Source organism: Ambystoma mexicanum, chromosome 4p (assembly GCF_040938575.1).
Source record: "Ambystoma mexicanum isolate Mex_15411 chromosome 4p, UKY_AmexF1_1, whole genome shotgun sequence".
Taxonomy (NCBI): Eukaryota; Metazoa; Chordata; class Amphibia; order Caudata; family Ambystomatidae; genus Ambystoma; species Ambystoma mexicanum.
The window spans coordinates 1,235,839,028-1,235,856,538 of NC_090927.1; the positions used below are offsets into that span (position 1 = coordinate 1,235,839,028).

Here is a 17,511-nt window from a genome sequence, read left to right on the forward strand (position 1 = left end):
ATTCCTTTCCACAAACAACAGGAGACACTGGAAGCACCAGCAGACTTGCGGAACTAACAATCCTAGAATGCAGTTAAAGGAATCCTCGATATGGCCCAAAAAAGCTGGGGATATGGCGACAGATACCATTGCGTAGAAGGATGTCCACACAGAGAATGGGGAAGAAGCAACAGCACAGGAAGGCAACAAGAAGAGGAGGAAACCAGGCAGGCAACGAAGGAGCGCTGAAGGTGAGAGAGCGAGCCAAGCCTGCCTGTGAGGCGCAGTCGGAATGACCAAGGTCCGAGGAAGCAAGAACGTAGAAAGGCAGAGCAGGAGCTAGAAACCGGGGGGGATCCAGAATATAGCAAGGCACAGAGCACCCGGAGGCTAGGACGGAAAGCGAGACTACGGAGCGTTGGCACTCGAAACAAGCATGAGTTGCAACGCATCTGCGCATTGCTTCGTTCCGGTGAAAAGCCCTGCGGCGGCCATGTTGGGAGTAGCCTGGACCACTGAAGCCGGTTCCTATGTGCTCAATGAAGCCTCCACCGCCGATTTGTGACCGCGGGCGACGCCCTGCTATTAGACACGTGTTTGAGCCCCGAGTTCACACTCCGGTGTCCACCTACTGTTCCCTGCAGCCCCTCAGTTGGGGAAAGTCTCCGCTTGCACAACCTTCCCGAGTGGCGATACGACCCTGCAGGCCACACCGTACCGAAGGGCCAGCCTTTCTGCATTGCACAAGTCTCACTGCCACAGTTTTAACAGAAGAGCGCTGCAGTTCTAAGGTGCCAGGGGTCTGCTCCAGCCACAGTTTGATGTTGAAATTAGGAGGGGCTGCTGCCCTAATTCAAACCGCTTCAGACGGAGCACTCGCACGCACGTCCTCAAAGTGTGGCGGCCATATTGGAATCCACATACAGGGTTTTAAGTAGGCCAGTGCTAGCAGGGGCAGAGCTCCAGCAGTTTCCAAAAAGTGTTTTTGAGGCAAGGCTCTTTAAGGTCAGGCCACTACAAGCCAAGGCATTTGTTCTACTGCCCAATGCTCTTGTGCAATATGCGAGAGTGAGGAACATCATTTATTTATAGACTTCATAATTAATGAGGACTGACCACCGGTGGCCAGGTTGAGTACTTTTAACTCTTGGCAGAATTCATGAAGATAAATACAAAATCGAAGCCTCCACATCAATCTAAAATATTTGCTTGCAAGCTCCCAGGACCATGATGTATTCATTTAAATTGGCAGTCTTTCTACTTTAAGCCGTCTGCCCACACATCTAGGTCACGCATAGCATATACACCACGTCTCCATGTTACAGACTGCGAAGATCTCTCAACACACGTAAAGCACTACCCCACACACACAAAACAGCACGTTTCAAAGTTGTAACCGTTGAGGGGCATAGAAAAAAATAACTTTGTTACTACGAGAAATTGCAGTGTTAGACCCCGTCGCTGTACTTCCAACTAAGGTTTTCTCAATATGACCTCATCTCCCTTTTTAACTACCTTGATCCGTCACTTCCGACACCGGTTCTTAGAAACCAATCGGAATAGTCGCTTGATCGTCCAATGGAAGCTGGCGGTGCCCAGAACCCACTTCGCGGGCCTCACCAGAGCCAAGCGTAAGCACTCAGTGTGAAAGTAGGCGTTTCCTGACCAGGACGAGCTCTCGGATTGGAGAAGCTGGTTGTTTTTCCAGAAAATGAAGGGGCAGCAAAAGGAAGAAACCGCACAAACGGATACTTCTAAAATGGGAAGCCCTGCAATGGAGACCAACTGTGTTTATCGGTGCATAGAATGCAGCCAACTTTCGGTGGAACTATACAGAGATTACAGCCACGGTGTGTTGAAGATCACTATATGTGTAAGTTTACTTCCGGGTCTGCCCCTGTAGGCGTCAGCTTAGATCCTGCTTCCGGTGGGAGGTCGCCAATGTTTATAATTCAAACGTATCGGATTCGGCGTCCAGTAGGATGCAACGGGGCACGGAAAAAACGTTCGGTTTCTATTTATTTTTTTTAAGTGCCCTTGCGATGTAGGATTTATTATCCCATACTTGCCAACCCTAGGCAGTAGGCTACTGCTTTTGAAGCAGCCCTACCGCCTACATATTTCAGTGACAGATCCTACTGCTTTTTAAAGTGGCAAGTCATTTATGTAATTCTAAGGCAGGCTCCAGGACAAAGCATGCAACACATTAGTCTGTCACTACAGTGGACTGGTAGGTGATTACTTTTATTGCACTCAGACCAATCCACTGACCTGACAGCTGCGTGACCCGGTCCTGCGCCGTTACCGGTACAACCCATGGGTGAACCAGCAGTGAAAGCAAGTGGCAGAATTTGGTGTTAGCATTCAGAATTATACATTTTTAACATTTCAACATATTTCCCTGTTGTGCTGTTTGTATGTTTTGTATTTTCCTGTGATGTCATTGTTATGGGAATTATTTTTCAAACTTGAAAAATCCTACATCTTTTTGGTCACAGAATGTTGGCAAGTATGTTATCCACTTTAGCAATTCATTTATCCCGTTTTATTTTAGTAGTTTGGGGTGTCTCTTCATTGTGTCTTAAGTGTGGATTTGTTGACAGGTGGTGTGTTGTGGGGTGAACTGGCCATTTGGCACCAGACCGGCCTTCATTTGAAAATCAAAAACCCTGAAATTTCTGCTGCCTGCGGTGCGCGCACCCCTTGCAGCACCTATGAATACTATAGACGACTGCCACACCCTAGGTTAAAAAGCCGGCACACATTAAGATATATATATATATATATCTATATATATATATCTTAATCAGGGCAAATAAATATTTTGTATTCGGCATCTGGAAAAACTACGAAAGAATTGAAACTTACTATTGGCATCTTTTATTTCTTTGCACATGGGTACACTTTAAATGTTCCTGTTTTGTTAATTAAAAACAATTTCACACATTTGTTGTTTATTAGATGCTCTTTGTAAGGCAAAAACAGGGTCTACGCATTTTTCATTAAACATCTGTAGACAAGGCACAGTGAGAAAAAATGATTTGCCCAGCATCACACACTTTATTAGCTAAGTGAAGAAGCCCGGATTTGAGACCAACCTGCAATTTAAGCACTTTACTGTATATCTTCTCTGGTGTAGTTGGTAATGTGTTACTATTTGGCTTTTAACAATTCTCTGTTTTATGGAAATTAAATATAAATAGCATGACAACTATAAATTATAGCAATATGTTATGCAAAAACAGTATAATTGCAGCCCTCTCAACCCCCACTTGCACTTTCCTTTCCAAGTTTCAGAATGTAAAGTAATACAAGCTTAAAAAATGACTTATGTTTTTCAAATGTGATCTCAATGCTTAAAGTCCCGTAACAAATGATACTATTAGGGACGTCATTGGGGAGTCTCCAGGGGTCGCCACTGCGACCTCTGAGGTTTCCCTTGCTACTCCTGGGATGTCTTTCTGGAGCGGCTGACTTTCTTGTGCAGGCCTCTTAAAAAAAAAAATAATAATTAGGTGATTGCACAAGTAAATAAGAAAAAATAGGAATAACGAATAATTTGTCTTTTTGGAATTCTATATAATAATTGCTAGACTCATTGAAGGTTTATTTCAGGCACACTTCAGGGGGTGAATCACTAATTTAGTCTGTTCTTAAACACCTAAACTCAGCCTTTCGTCCTTCCGAGGTCAATAAATGAGTACCAACACAGGTTGGGTGATATTGTATGTGTATTTGTTCTATAAAGTAAGTGTAAGTGCTTTATAAAAACAAATAATTTGGCCTTGGACGTCTGCGTGCATTCACAGTAACATGGGCCCATACACACAGATATTAACGAGAGATATGGTGATCCATTCTTGTATGAAATGTATATTACGTTATAGTGATATCGTAACCATATTTTTCGTAGCGTACTTAAGAACAATGCTATGTGATGCCCCTTCCTATTTTGTCAAAGGGTGAAGTTCATGTTTCATCGCTTTCCATGATGTTACTGCTGGGTTGGGTCAAATGACATCACTTCCGGTGATGTGATCAGAGCGCAAGGGTCATGTGATGTCACTTCTGCTACCCTGGCATTGTGGTGAAATGACGTCCCTGGACACTGATAAGCTGCCTGCATATCTGTCAAACCAGGCATCCTTATGATGTGTGTCAAAATAAAGCATGATGGAACTGAGAGACAGTTCTGATTGTTTTTTGTCTTGAAATAAAGCCCATAGTTGGATATTTATTTGGTGTTTGATGCTAAATAGCTACTGCCCCCCCGCCCCCCCTCAGTTATGATCTCTGACCATTAGCACATAGGTGTTAATTGTTTAAATGCCCCAGTTGGAGCCCTGTGGATTTTGCTGCCTGAGCAGCATTGTATAACCTATCTGAACGTGATCCCTGTAGAGGGAAGACAGCCACTGCATTTTATTGCATGCGCAGCCCTGTGAATTTCGGAGGTGTCATGCTCTTACCCGGCGACGCAGAGAAGATCATGAAAACTCGGGGCTCTGGGAAAAGCTCGGAGGTTAGGCAGGTCTGCTTGGCACTGATAAAGATTCTGGACAGTTGCCATATATATTCTGGACAAAAGTTTACATTTATGGATACACATTTTGGATAAACATGGGTCAACTTTACAGCAGAGGCTGATTTAATGGTTGCCAGGCGGACAAACAGCGAGCGGGCCCCTGTGCCCTGCCCAGCCCCTATCCTTCCCAGTCTCTGAGACACAGGCCACAAGGCCCTTTCTGCTGCGACTCCAGCCAGTGGCCTCCATTCCCATAAAATGTCAGTGAGGAAGGAACACAAAGGACACATTCTGCCGCAGCATTCGTTGTGTTGAAAGAACCGCATTGGTGTAGTGGTTAAGTGCATTCATTAGGTCATGGGAGACCCGTGTTTGGATCCCGCCTGCAACACATACCTGTAAAGGGATGGTAGGGAAATTAATTCCCCCCCATCCCCTTTGGTACTTAAATAGCATGGAACAGCTTCTGTTTTGTTTGAGATAGTCTGAACACATTTTTTTACAGTGTGGCTCTTGCTTTTGCGTTGGGAAACCTAACTGTTCTTCAGGATTTCCAAACGCGATCCGTTAACAGAAAACCTTGACTGGGGGAGAATAGTAACAAGTTAGCGCTGCATGGCGCTACATCATTTACTTAAAACCCACAGCAATGGCTAACAGGCCACAGGTCGTCATAGAATGGTAAAAGAGTGGGGGCCAAGTAGGATCATTGAGGCACCTCAAGGGGCAAAAACAGAAGTGTTGCTTCGCTTGGTCCACAGACCACTTGTTGGCAGTCTTGCCAGCTGACTTTCCTCCCAGTTTGGTCCCCCAAACAGCAAAAGCGCCACACAAATGCTTAAAGTGTGCTTTTGCAGTGGCTGTCCTGGCTCTTTTGGCTGGGGTGTCTCAAAGTGGGGCACTGACTTATGCAGAGGAGGCATGAAGTACGAGCGCACACACATAATGATCATAGTTTAGGATAATGGGGGGTGGCACCTGGGGTGGCCAATCAGAAAAGTTGCAAACTGAATTGCTTTTATGGGCTCCCAATCCATGTATACATTATGGAAATGGGTCAAGCAAAAAGAATGTGAGATGTTTACTTTGCTCATCCTGAATCGAGGATTTCACGTATATGCCAAGCAAAGTTTATGGTGTGTGCTATATGAATGGACAGTAATTATGTAACAAGGTCGCTCAGTGGGGGGGAGGAGGGGGTGTGATCTGCAGGTCAAAGATTCTAATGCTGGCATGGCCAACTTGGCCTTTCATCCTTCCAAGATCAATAAATCAGTGCCAACTTTAGTTGGGTGATTATTGTATGTGAATACGTTCTATGTATAGTGGTGTGGCGAAGCGCTATTTACATAACCAATAATTATCATTAACTCGAGTTTAGTGACTCTTGAGAGTGCATAACAGAAGTTGAAAACTGAATTGCTTTTATGGGCTCCCAATGTTGGTAGATCAGGCACAATGAGATTGCATTATGTGCCCAGGATTACTTTAAGTATCAGAACCAGGATTCTGTCCCAGGTGGAGATGTAAGAACTTGACCACATATCTTCCCAGGTATACTTTATATCAGTATTTTTAAGGCTTAGTAATCAAAAGGGTAAATAATTATTTGTCTACCGATGCCTTGAAAAGTGCACATATCGCATAAGGTCAAGCAAAAGAATGTGTTTATACATTTGTTTTCCCAATCCTGGATGCCAGGTTTTCCTGTGTAACTCAAGAGAATTTGTGGTGTGCAATATATGAATGGACACTATTATTGACGTCTTCTCATTGCATTATTTTATGAAGCTTAGCTGGCAATTGTGTTTTTACTTCACTTATTGCACAAGAATGTCTATAAAGAAACTGTTTTATTTTTTGCACAATACTGAATGTATTGTACTGCGACATGTGTACTATTAAAGACATTGAACCCAAATCCCTCTTTATGTGGATCCGCCCTGTTATTTCAACATGACTACAGAGCAAAATCACATTCTGGAAGGGATAGGCATAGAGGAAAGCCATGATAGAAGGGGAAAGGGAAAATATTTCACCACAGAAACATTTGTTCTTATGGGTCACTGGCATACACAGTCTTCAATGATTTTGGAATTTACTGTCAGCATTTGCTTCTGATTTGACAAGTTACCTTCAGGGTTACCTCTCAGTAGGATGTGTTGTGATGTACTGTTTGCAATTGTTTCATGGACTTTGTTATTCCTGCACAGCCAGACATCTCAGATATTCATCTCCTTCACAACCTATACCTAAGTTTAAAATGGGCTTGATTAGTGTCTTGGCAAATACTGCTACCTGATCATCTTCCAGTCTCTCTTCAAAGTGCTTGCATAACTTGAGGAGCAAAACATTTATAGTTATTTCTATACATTACTAGTATCATTCTCACAGTTTAAAACAAGTATAATTTTTCCCTTCCCGTCCGCTAACTGAACACTACTTCCATGCTGCAGCTGCAACCCCATGTACACGGCCTTCCCTCCTTCTCACGCTGTATATCCATTCCCAAGCTCCCTTTAGCGTGGAAACACGAGAGAGGTGAGGCCACATTAACTCCCGCTTCCCAGGCCAGGCATGCACCTAGGCTAAAATGTTGTGATTTGGGGCTAAACCATACAGTATTGGGAGGGGTGCTATCTTCAGCGACTGTGGGAGAGGGGCAAACATACTTGTGTGGGGGCATCTACCTTTACATATTCTAATGTTACTATTCTAGTGCAGCTTCCATGTTACACAAGCAGTTAACCCCCTCTTTTACGCCTGAGAGCACCCACTTAATAACTGCTTTGAGAAAGTGTGGTCTCCTTCCCCGCCACCCCCAACCCTCCCACCCTTGTAGTCATTAGCCTGACATGCAAGTACTACCCCCACATCACGATTTGCTAACAATGAAATGTTTTACATTAGTCGTTGCTGTGTCTTTGTCATCTGGGAAGCCTCAGGCGCTGTTTACTGTGTTTGACCTGTGCTGTCCTGCTCAGGCTCTGTAGGTCAGCCAGGTCAAGTCACCATACACAGCCCAACATTTTGTGGTGGAGTGCTGTTCCCAGTAAAATCGCCACCCTGACCCTCTGCCCACTGATGTGTTGCAGGTGGGTGGTGTATTTCGTTATTTGCTGCAATCTTGAACAGAGATTACACACCTTATTACTTCCTAAGTATAAAGTGTGTTGCACTTGCCAGTGGAAGTCATCATAGTGCGGACCGGGTAATGAAGACAGTATGGCAACGGGACTAAACTGCAAAACCTTTCAATTGGTGTTTTACTGTCCGGAACGGTAAACCCTAATTGAAAGGATGTGCAGTTTCATCCACCCTGTCTTTTCCTTTACATTACCCGGCCACAATCAATGTGCTCAGTTCCATGGCTACAAGTGCCGGAATGCAAAGAAAACAGGACAGTGTGATCATCTCCAAAATGGCCTGGGTCGCGTTGGAATGTATCTCTCCAGCTCTGAAATCCCTTCATTGGCTCCTAGTGGAAGCAAGGATTAAATTTAAAACCCTCTTCATTGTCCACAAAGCTTTCTGCGGCATGGGTCCAAAATATCTTCAACTATCCCTCCGTAAATACCTGCCATTTCGAACACTTAGCTCCTCTTCTAACTCCCTCATGGTCAAAACGAGCTGGGGGTAGATCTGTCTTCGACTGGGGCCTCCCTTTGGAACAGCCTCCCTGCCACCTTGAAACTTGAGGAGAATCATCTCTGGTTCCGGAAGTACCTCAGGACCTTCCTCTTCACTTCTGCCTTTGCCCCTCTTCTCCCCTGCTGATCTGTTTCTCTCTAGGCATTGTGTACCTGGCCTCCTTCGAGCCCAGGTACCTGCTCACCCTGCCACCATTGTGCACTGCCTCTGGGCCACCCCTTGCACTGGGGGTCTATATCTGTACCCATACATTCCCCCACCCACTTTTCTTCTGCACTTATCAGATACACTCTGACTAACCTAGCAGTTGCTGGCTGCACTACCATTTTTAATCACCTTTATTTAATTTATTCTGCTCTCTCCTCTGTTCCGCACTTTCCCCCCCTTTTTCCTTTCCCATGCACTTGTGTGTTCTCAATGTCACTGGTCTTAGTAAGATCGTTGTTTGTTTCTCCCTTGATCCCCTCCCTTTGCCTGGTCGCGCTTTGAAACACTTGTGTACGAGCACGATATAAATAAAATATTTATTTTAATCCTTTGCCACAGTCACCATGTGAGCTTTCCGGAATTATTCAGCTGCACTTTCCTCTAATGTGAACTCTGCTAAATATGCCTAAATGCTCTACTCCAAGGGGAAAGCAGGACTCCAAGTCCCAGAATGCAGGAAGAAAGACAGGACTGGGCTACATTTCTTGAATGGGGTACATGCGTTGGCAAGCATCTGCTGGTGGCAATGCTGCGGGACAAAGAGCAGCACGTTGTGCTTGGTTCTAGTCCGAGGGATTTCAAACTAGTAATCTGGTGGATTGCAAACAGGAGGGAATTCCAGAGTCTTGAGCCAAGGACAGTATACAATTTCTCTTCCAACTTTAGATTTTGCCCATGGCACTATCAACTTCTTTTGTCCTGCTGACCTGAGTAGTTTACCTGGTTGGTACAAGTGAATTTTAACAGCCAAGTGGGATGGTGCCTTTCTTGTATGAGTCTTTAAAAATGGCAGTGGAAAACAGGTCATGACATAAGACACACCCCTGACTACTCAGACCGTTAGTTTAGGTGGGAGGATAAAACGAATTCTGTAAAATTGTTGTTCAATTTAGATTAGATTTAAACTATACTGTCTAAACACCAATTGAAAGGTTTTGCAGTTTTGTCCTGCATGTACTCTTTACCTTTATATATCCAGGCCACTGCTGCATTGTAGGCACAGAATTTGAGAAAGAAGAAAGCACCGACTACAGTCACCGTTGCCGCCGACTCTGAGCGAGCCCAACGGCGGAGCCCTGGCATAGTGCCAGTGTCTGCCACAGAATAGTTGGACTAAGCTGGGTTGGCAGTGGTAGGGAAGTCCGCCAGTCCATGATGCAGACCCAACCTTGATGTGAGCCATGCAGCCAAGGTATGCAATGGTGCAGCAGGCCAGTGCAGCCAGCACGGACCACTACACCAGAGTGGACCTCACTCCCCGCCATCCTCACAATTTCACAAATCCATTCATTCTCTCCCTCTCTCGCTCCCCAAGTAGGCCGCCCGGGCAAACAGTCTTCCTGGCAACTGACTCACCTTAACCTTTGAAGTACCAGGCCCAGTGCTGCTCTTCTCAAACGTGCTGCTGGCCTGAGGCTGCTAATTAAAAATGGAGCCAAAAGCGGCCTCTGCAGTTACTCAGTTTCAAATTAGCCACGCCCCCTCATTTCAGCTTTGTGATTGGAGGGCTGACCAGGGGTCGCAAGGGATTGACCAGGGGTCACACTAATACTGCGACCCCTGATGACCCCCCAAATTATGTCCCTGTGTGGGGGGAGTTGCGTCACTAGTGTTTAAACTCTCCCGTTGCAATAGGCAACAACTGCCCCAAGCAAGATCAAATACATCCATACTTTGAGCAAATTCTGGCACAGTCGAACATGCTTCACCTCTGAGGAGGTTGTTTGACGTAACATTTTATTTGTACCACGCATGGAATTGTGCACTTGAGACAGAATGTGCTTGAGGCACTGGAAATTCTGCACAGAATGGAGGGCAGGGACTGCTACATCATGTGAACTGTATAATTTAAAGGGGCACAGTACACAGGAAAGTTACTGTTAAGAATCAGGTGCGGCGAGCGGGTATCCAGCCCGCCAAACTCCCCTGGAGACCGAGTAACGTGGTGCCTCTGGCGTGCCATGGGTCTTCGTCATCCTGCGGGAGGCCTTTTCCTGATTCTGCGTGGCGCACACTTGCTGCGAGTTCCTTTCCTCTAAGCGGTCAGTGCACGTCGCACGAATCCCACAGCATCCACAACAGCTGCAGCCACAGTATAAAGAGAGGTAGTGCCTACAGGTACTTTTCTCTCAACTGTCCTTAATGGCGAAGCTCCTTTAAGGAATGCCATGTTCCAAAGGCCATTTAGACCCTTTGGTATATTATCTTCATGTATTCCTTTGCAGTAATTAGCCTTTAGATATTTAGTGTTACCATTTCTTGTGCTTCTTCCTGCCAAGTTCATGGGTTTAGGTCCACGGCTGGGTGCAGTTCACCAACAGGTAAGCCCCTGTTCAGGGTCATTCTTGTGAAGACTTTTTTGTGACTTATGTTATACATTTTAAATATCTATATTCTGTCCCCCTGCAGCCCCTGTCCTCTTATTGATGGTCTTAAGGAAGGGGGTATATCAAGTAGCACTCCTGTCTCCTTGGAAGGGCTCATCCCATTTGTATTCTACCTATACCGAATGGTTGGCCTTTTCCTTGAGAGCAGGAGTGCCTATATCTTCCGTGGTTCCTGAGGATCTTCACTCCATCTGAGTCTTGACTGACAGTTATATATTTCCATAAAACAGTCTGCCTGCAATTAAGGGTCGGGAGAGTTTTTCTGCTTCCAGACAGACCTATTCAATTAACAATTGATCACTCCAATGAAACCTGAAATGAGGCATTGCAACAGTGTTACAGAAAAATGATATCAATTATGATGCAAGCTATAGGGTCTAAACATGGGGATCTTCATTTTTTTTTGTATTGCCTTTCCCTCAAGTATAGAACAGTGATGATCTTTATTTTAATTGTATTTATTGTGCCATAGTAACACTTTTAATCTGTATTTCAGACATAAGATATTACATTCAATGTCACAAAACAGTCAAATTAATCTGAGCATGATACTATAAAATTCATCCTTTCTAAATTACACGAACAACAACACTATGTTACTTTCACTGCTGTTGGTTTAATCTTTTCAATGTCTGGAAGGCACGCCTCTTCCTTTCATGCCACTAAAAAGCTGGTCTAATTTCTAGCCATCTGTTCTGGGCTTCCTGCTAACCATTTGGCTCCGCTCCTCTCCATCTAACACTCATCTACACATCTTTTCTCTTTATCCTCTCGTCACTTTATCTACTCTGCACTGTTATCACTCAAGTGGCTTTCATTGAAATCACGCTTGCCGTTTAATTTTCTCTGCCTCGTCTTTAAATGGCTCTATGGCCTGCCAACTAGCTCTACTCTCTGACCTCTTTCTACTCCCTTCCTGGTCCCTCGCCCTCCTTGCTCAGAATCGTGTTTTGTTCCTTTTCTCTTTAGGCTCCAAAGCATTGGAACGCACTTCCTCTTAGTTCCTTGTTCTCTGTTGCTCAGTTCTGCTCTCGTCTCGAAATCCATTTGCTTTCCTGCAAATTTTGAACTAATTTATGTGCACCTGACTTGCACGATTTCTTTTACCCTTTTTTTTTTAAAGCGCTTTGATGTATACCACTCTAGAAATTAACTAAAATGCGTAGTTAAAATCAATCCGCTTGATAGCCGAGCACTAACATTCCATCTTGTATGCATCCTCTTAAAGTGCATAGTACAGACCTTCAGATTACTTAAGGTTATACTTATTCCAAAAGCCACATCTGCGATATATGGCGTGTCACATATGTATGTGTAACCCTTGAGGATGAAGTCCTTTCGACAACATAATATAAAGCAGCATACACACATTAGGACTAGACAATTTTCTGAAGGGGATTAGATATTAACAGTCAAAAGCAGACTACATATGCCTCTTGTAATCCCACAATATAGAAGCTGTCAAAGCTGATAACAAAATGCACATAACCTCCTCCAAAATAGTCAACTAAAAGCTCTGAGTTAGTCTAGACCTAATATGTCCTCGATATAGGTTACCATCTTGTCTAGAACCGTCTGTGAACTTGCAGACTGCACTTTATTTTCAGCATCTTGGTAATCAGAACAAATCAAGAGACCGTAGGCAGGCAGCAATCAATTTCTCCTGATTTAACTACATCAACGACAGAAGAAAAGAAAATGTGTTCTGGTTTGCTGCCACTTACCAGTATGGCAGATGTATTTATTAACATCTGCGGTGGTACGTGTCCGAAAAATCTGTGAAATTACTTAAAGAACTTTTGTGACCAATTAAACAACATTGGAGTCGAAACTAAAAAGACAGGACACGGCAAACATAACACTGGAAATTTTTAATGCAGAGAAATATAGTTTGTAAATTTACAAATTGTGTTTTCTTTTGTTGTATTAATTGTTATACTAATTTTGTAAAGACGTGCGAGTCATAAACAAATAAATAAAAAAGTATGACAGATTTATCCTCGCTGGCGACTGCTGGGGTCATGCTCCAGGAGAGCCTGGGGCTTTAGCAGCAGCCCCTCACCTAGGCACAGAAGGTGGGATCCTCCAGTGGTGGCGCCTCCACAATGGTATAGCGCATGTGCAGGGTACCAGTGTCTCACATCTGCAAATGCGCACCGACACCACTGAGCCTCATTTCCAGTCCAGCAGAGTGTTTAACCCACCATCTTGCAATATTTCTTTTTTTTTTTTATAACTTGCTTAATACCAGAGTTTGGTTTCTAAGTGCGGATCCGGGATTCAAACCTCTGTTGCTCTGCGTGGTGGTTTCTACCAAGACCAGCACGCTGCCCCTGTGCAATCCTCTGTTCACCATTCTGTCTTAACGCTCCTCTAGTCAGTCCTGGCCTTGTGATGCCTTTCTCTCAGTTCTGGCTCGCCTGCATTCTCCTCCAGTGCCCCTTCTCTTGTACATGCCTGCCTGTAACTCCTTCTCTCCACCTGGTGTGAGGAATTCGACCATCCACACAGTGGGTGTGCACTCGCAGGATTTTTTAAATGAAATGAGTGATACCTCTGGAAAATGTGTGAGGCTAATACGCACATTTTCCTATGCTCACTGCACGACATACAGACCCGTGTACTCTGGATGGACACACCCTACAGGCGCTGATATGGTTGATATGACAGCCAGGAGTACACCATGCCATCTCAGAAGGGGACGGGCCAAACCTTCCCCCTGCAATGGCCAGCCTAATTAACCAACAAAGGCTACATGGGTCAGCGGTGTCCTTTTATTGAGCAATGTTGCTGGTGGTAGCATCCACATACTAATCAGAGTTTAATTAAAACATGCCCAAATGGGGCCTGGCTGCAGAGGCTAATAAATGAGAAAAAAAATACCTCTCTCCTTTCTCTTTTCTTCTCTTCTCCTCCCCCCACCCCCCTGGATTGGTTCATTAAAGTAGTCTTAGCCTATTCCAATCCCTGTAGTCCATTTGGCTTTAGCAGATCAACTGAAGGCTTCACCAGAAGGAAGAACTTATCATTGAAACCTGGTACAGTCTGCCTTCTATCTTCCGCCAGTGAAGGAAGGCCAGGACCTCCAAAAGAGAAGCAAGATTCCCACCCACCCCCCCTAAACATCTTCCAGGGAACAGAAGGTGATACTGAATCCAGAAGACCCTCCAGGAGCTCCAGTACTGCTACCCAAACAGCACACAGCGTGCCCTGCTAGGCTCTGCAGCAAGCTTCCTAGATGGGAAGTGCCAGAGAGTCTCTGAACGAACCATGGACAATACAGCTGCCTGCAACACTCCTCAGCTTTGGGCCATCTGACTTAAAGGACAACACGAGCCCAGAGACGCTGCTAGGAAGAGTGCATTGACGAGCATCTACAGACATCTACATTAAAGGACATTTTGAGCTGCAACCAACTGCGCCACTGTCTGTTGCAATGCAGTCGCTAAAGCCACCAGACACCTCAACGAGTGCGTCACTCAACTTCTTGTTTTAATCGCCCCGCTCAGTGTCATGTACGAAGACAGATACTCGATAACAAGAGACACAATCCTTGGTCTTCAACTCAAATACCTGACTACTTTGCTGTTACTGAGTTAAGGGGTTGAACATCAGAGCCTAGTGATTAGTATTCGATGAGCGGTGATTGGTAATAGGTCAGAGAAAGTTGTGTAAAGCTGATCAGTGCTCTTGTTACGTACATATTTGATAACAGAAGTTCTGTCACTATCTTGACACCTTTGCACTTGCGCGTTCTGAATGACACTTGGCCTAGTAAGGTCGTTGTCTGTCTTCCCTCTGTTCCCCCTCCCTTGCCTCGTCGCGATTTAAAACACTTGTGTATAGGCGCGTTATAAATGCCATATCATATAGTCTGCCCATCTCTCCTCATTGCTTTAAACGTAATACTAACACAATAGTTCAATTTCAAGTAGTACAAGTACACTAGGTTTTCAATAGCACCATTTAATCACCAGAACATATTTGGGGACCTGTGCAGTTGCTCCCATATACATGGCAGCCAACAATTGGCTGTAAACAATTGAAATGAAAATAGTCCATTACATGCACATAGCCGGTCATACACATACGTAAAAGCATGCCCACACATTAAAACTCTTCCACGCACGCGCACACACACTGCAATACATTGAAACACACTCACGGCTTAAAAAACAATAACTTTATATGTAGTCTGCATTTCCGGGTGTCTCTCTGGATGAGGCAGCAGTAATGGATTCTGCTTCAGAGCAGCGCCATGAGCATTACACTTTAACTCCTGGACTGGGCATGCCCAACACACAGGCTCCCTTGGGTAGTCACCCAGAGAGCATATTTTCATAAAGCGGCAGAGTGCCTGAAGGAACAGTTAGAGGTCCCACTGCTTTCCACAGACTACGCTCTACAGGGTTATTGTAGCAGAAGGCCTCTGGGGCCCCCGCCGTCCGCTTTTTCCTGCCTCAGATTGCATGTCGAGGGCTGCCATAAGTCTCACCCCCAGGCACATTCAGCTTAGAGAATGCTGTCGATTGGACGGATTCCCTCCATGTCACTGCCAAAATGTTTCCACCATTGGTAGGTGGCCTGGCTATTATTGGATGGTGACAGTGTTTTTTTTTGTCAGCAGGCCATTCAGTTTTATTTTAACGTCTTTTTATTGGCATTTATACACGTACATTTTAGCATATTCCAGATTGATATATGCATAAACACGATGAAAATCACAATTCAGTAAAGACAACTTTAACATAACAGTGAAAACGTTCTTCACACAGGGAGCCTGATCCCACAGACGTATATACTTTGTTCAGGGTAGGTGCACGGGGACACATTATTGATAGTGTTTTACAAGTGCAGCACATGTATCAGCGATATTGTCAGCTGATGGGTGTCACTTTGGGCTCTTCCTTTCATCAAGGTAAAGTACTATTACCACGGTGCATGTGTTTCGTAGCCTTCACTGGTATTTGTCATCAGAGGGGTGGAACATGTCTCAAACCAACACTTTCCAGGACTCGTAGGCAGCACTAGCAAGCACCTCCAACCAGTTTACTGCACCAACCCACACTTTAGTTTCTACCTCAGCCCAGCACACAAACTCTGCCAGCGGGTGTATTGCCGGCCCCCAGCTGACTTCCACGCCATGGCAATGCACCGCCAGCAGGCCATTCAGGGATCCGTCGTTTGTGTATGCAAGAACATATGGACAAATTGAGTCAGTTAACAATGTTTCCACAGTCTAGCCCAAATACGAAACGTCTAGAAAATGCTGAGTGGGCACCCATGCATTGTCACTAGGCGTGTGTCTGGCTCACGGCAGCAAGTTACCCCCATGTCATATAGTCCTACTTTAAATTAAGATTCCAGGGGGGGAAATGAATCTTTGTCCATGCCATACCCCAAAACCTCATAAATCTGAGAAGTTTAAATGTACATGTTTTGGAGGATGAGTTCAGTGATGTTGATGGAAGGGGGGGAGGGGGGGAAACATATTTTGGAGGGTGATGCCTAGATTTTGAATGGTATCCCCCATTACTGTAGACATCTTCCCTAGTCCTATCTCTCACTAATCAGGTATTGTTGCTACCACAGTACCCACTGCCAAAAACTCTGACATTAGCAGCCAGCCATTCCACCTACCTTCAGGTAAAAGGCATTGGGACACCAGAAACATGCTAACTTACCTAATAGACAAGATGTGGCACCAGCAGTGTAGCCACAATTTCTTGCCAGGGAGGTTCCTGCACATGGGCCTATGAGAAGGACCCTTGCAACAATATGACATACTTATTTTATTGAGCATGTTCCTGTAGACTAGGTCAAAGTTTGAAATATTATAAGCTATTATGTTCTTTTAAAGGGAAGAGCGCTCAAAAAATCTTATTGTCCCAATCGTTCAGGCATGTATCTTTAAGCATACTGTAATCGATCTTAAAATATTTTCCTATGCATCTTACCTTAGTTTTCCTCACTTTTACACATGCGAAAACAAAGGGTTGGGCACCGCCATCTTGTGCTAATCTTATACGTTGTGACATCACACTAACTTCAAGTGCGCTCGTGGCAAGAATACAGATCGCCTGCCCCTGAAGCTGACATCACTAGTCGAAACAATATGCTCGACCTATTTTCATAACATTCGTGGCCAGCGTAGCCAAACGCACCCAGTCATCACCCAGACCATAACGTCACTTAACGCAGAACCAGGCAGATAAACACATGCATCCTCTTAAAGCACATTCCAAATCGTATAAGAAAACAATATTTTAAGAAAACATCATTAGTCTGCAATGTAACAAGTGCTTTTATTTATCAAAGAACGCTACCAATAGTATATTAAGTCCATGAAATGAACTATGTTTTGCCATACAAGTTATAGCTAGCGAACATCGCATGCTTCGAATGCTCTTTATAACTTCCTCATGATACGTTGATTGCGATCAATTAATCCCAATACTCCAATTCGGGTGCGTCCTTAGGTTACAGCAGCAAAACTTTCTAATGACGCACATGGTGTTCCTTTTGTGACAAGATATGGATTCTTAGCTCTTTCCATTGGAACCCTTTCGCTTCAGTGTGTTGCCACATCTTAAACGATGACAGGTTGCTCCTTGTCGCCGTCAAAGGGCAGATCGGTCCCTGTCTGTTGTCCCACATAAGGGTAATAAAATAAGCGCCATTTATGTTTATCCCTCAATGCTGATTGAAGAATCCATCCGACGGTAGCTGGAAACCATGGTGTCACAAGTTTCTCTCTTTCTC

General features: G+C 44.6%; 1 protein-coding gene across 3 annotated transcripts in view; it reads left to right on the forward strand.

The window, feature by feature from the left end:
- Nucleotides 1-1,593: 1,593 nt before the first annotated feature.
- Nucleotides 1,594-17,511, forward strand: part of ARV1 (ARV1 homolog, fatty acid homeostasis modulator) — a 430,152-nt gene continuing 414,234 nt past the window's right edge. Inside the window, exon 1 of one of the 3 annotated variants that reach the window (XM_069606897.1) lies at nt 1,594-1,852. In XM_069606897.1, coding sequence (XP_069462998.1) covers nt 1,691-1,852 — 162 coding nt within the window. In that variant the 5' untranslated portion in view covers nt 1,594-1,690. The remainder of the gene's footprint in view (nt 1,853-17,511) is intronic. The other 2 variants (XM_069606896.1, XM_069606898.1) reach the window with 2 other exon arrangements.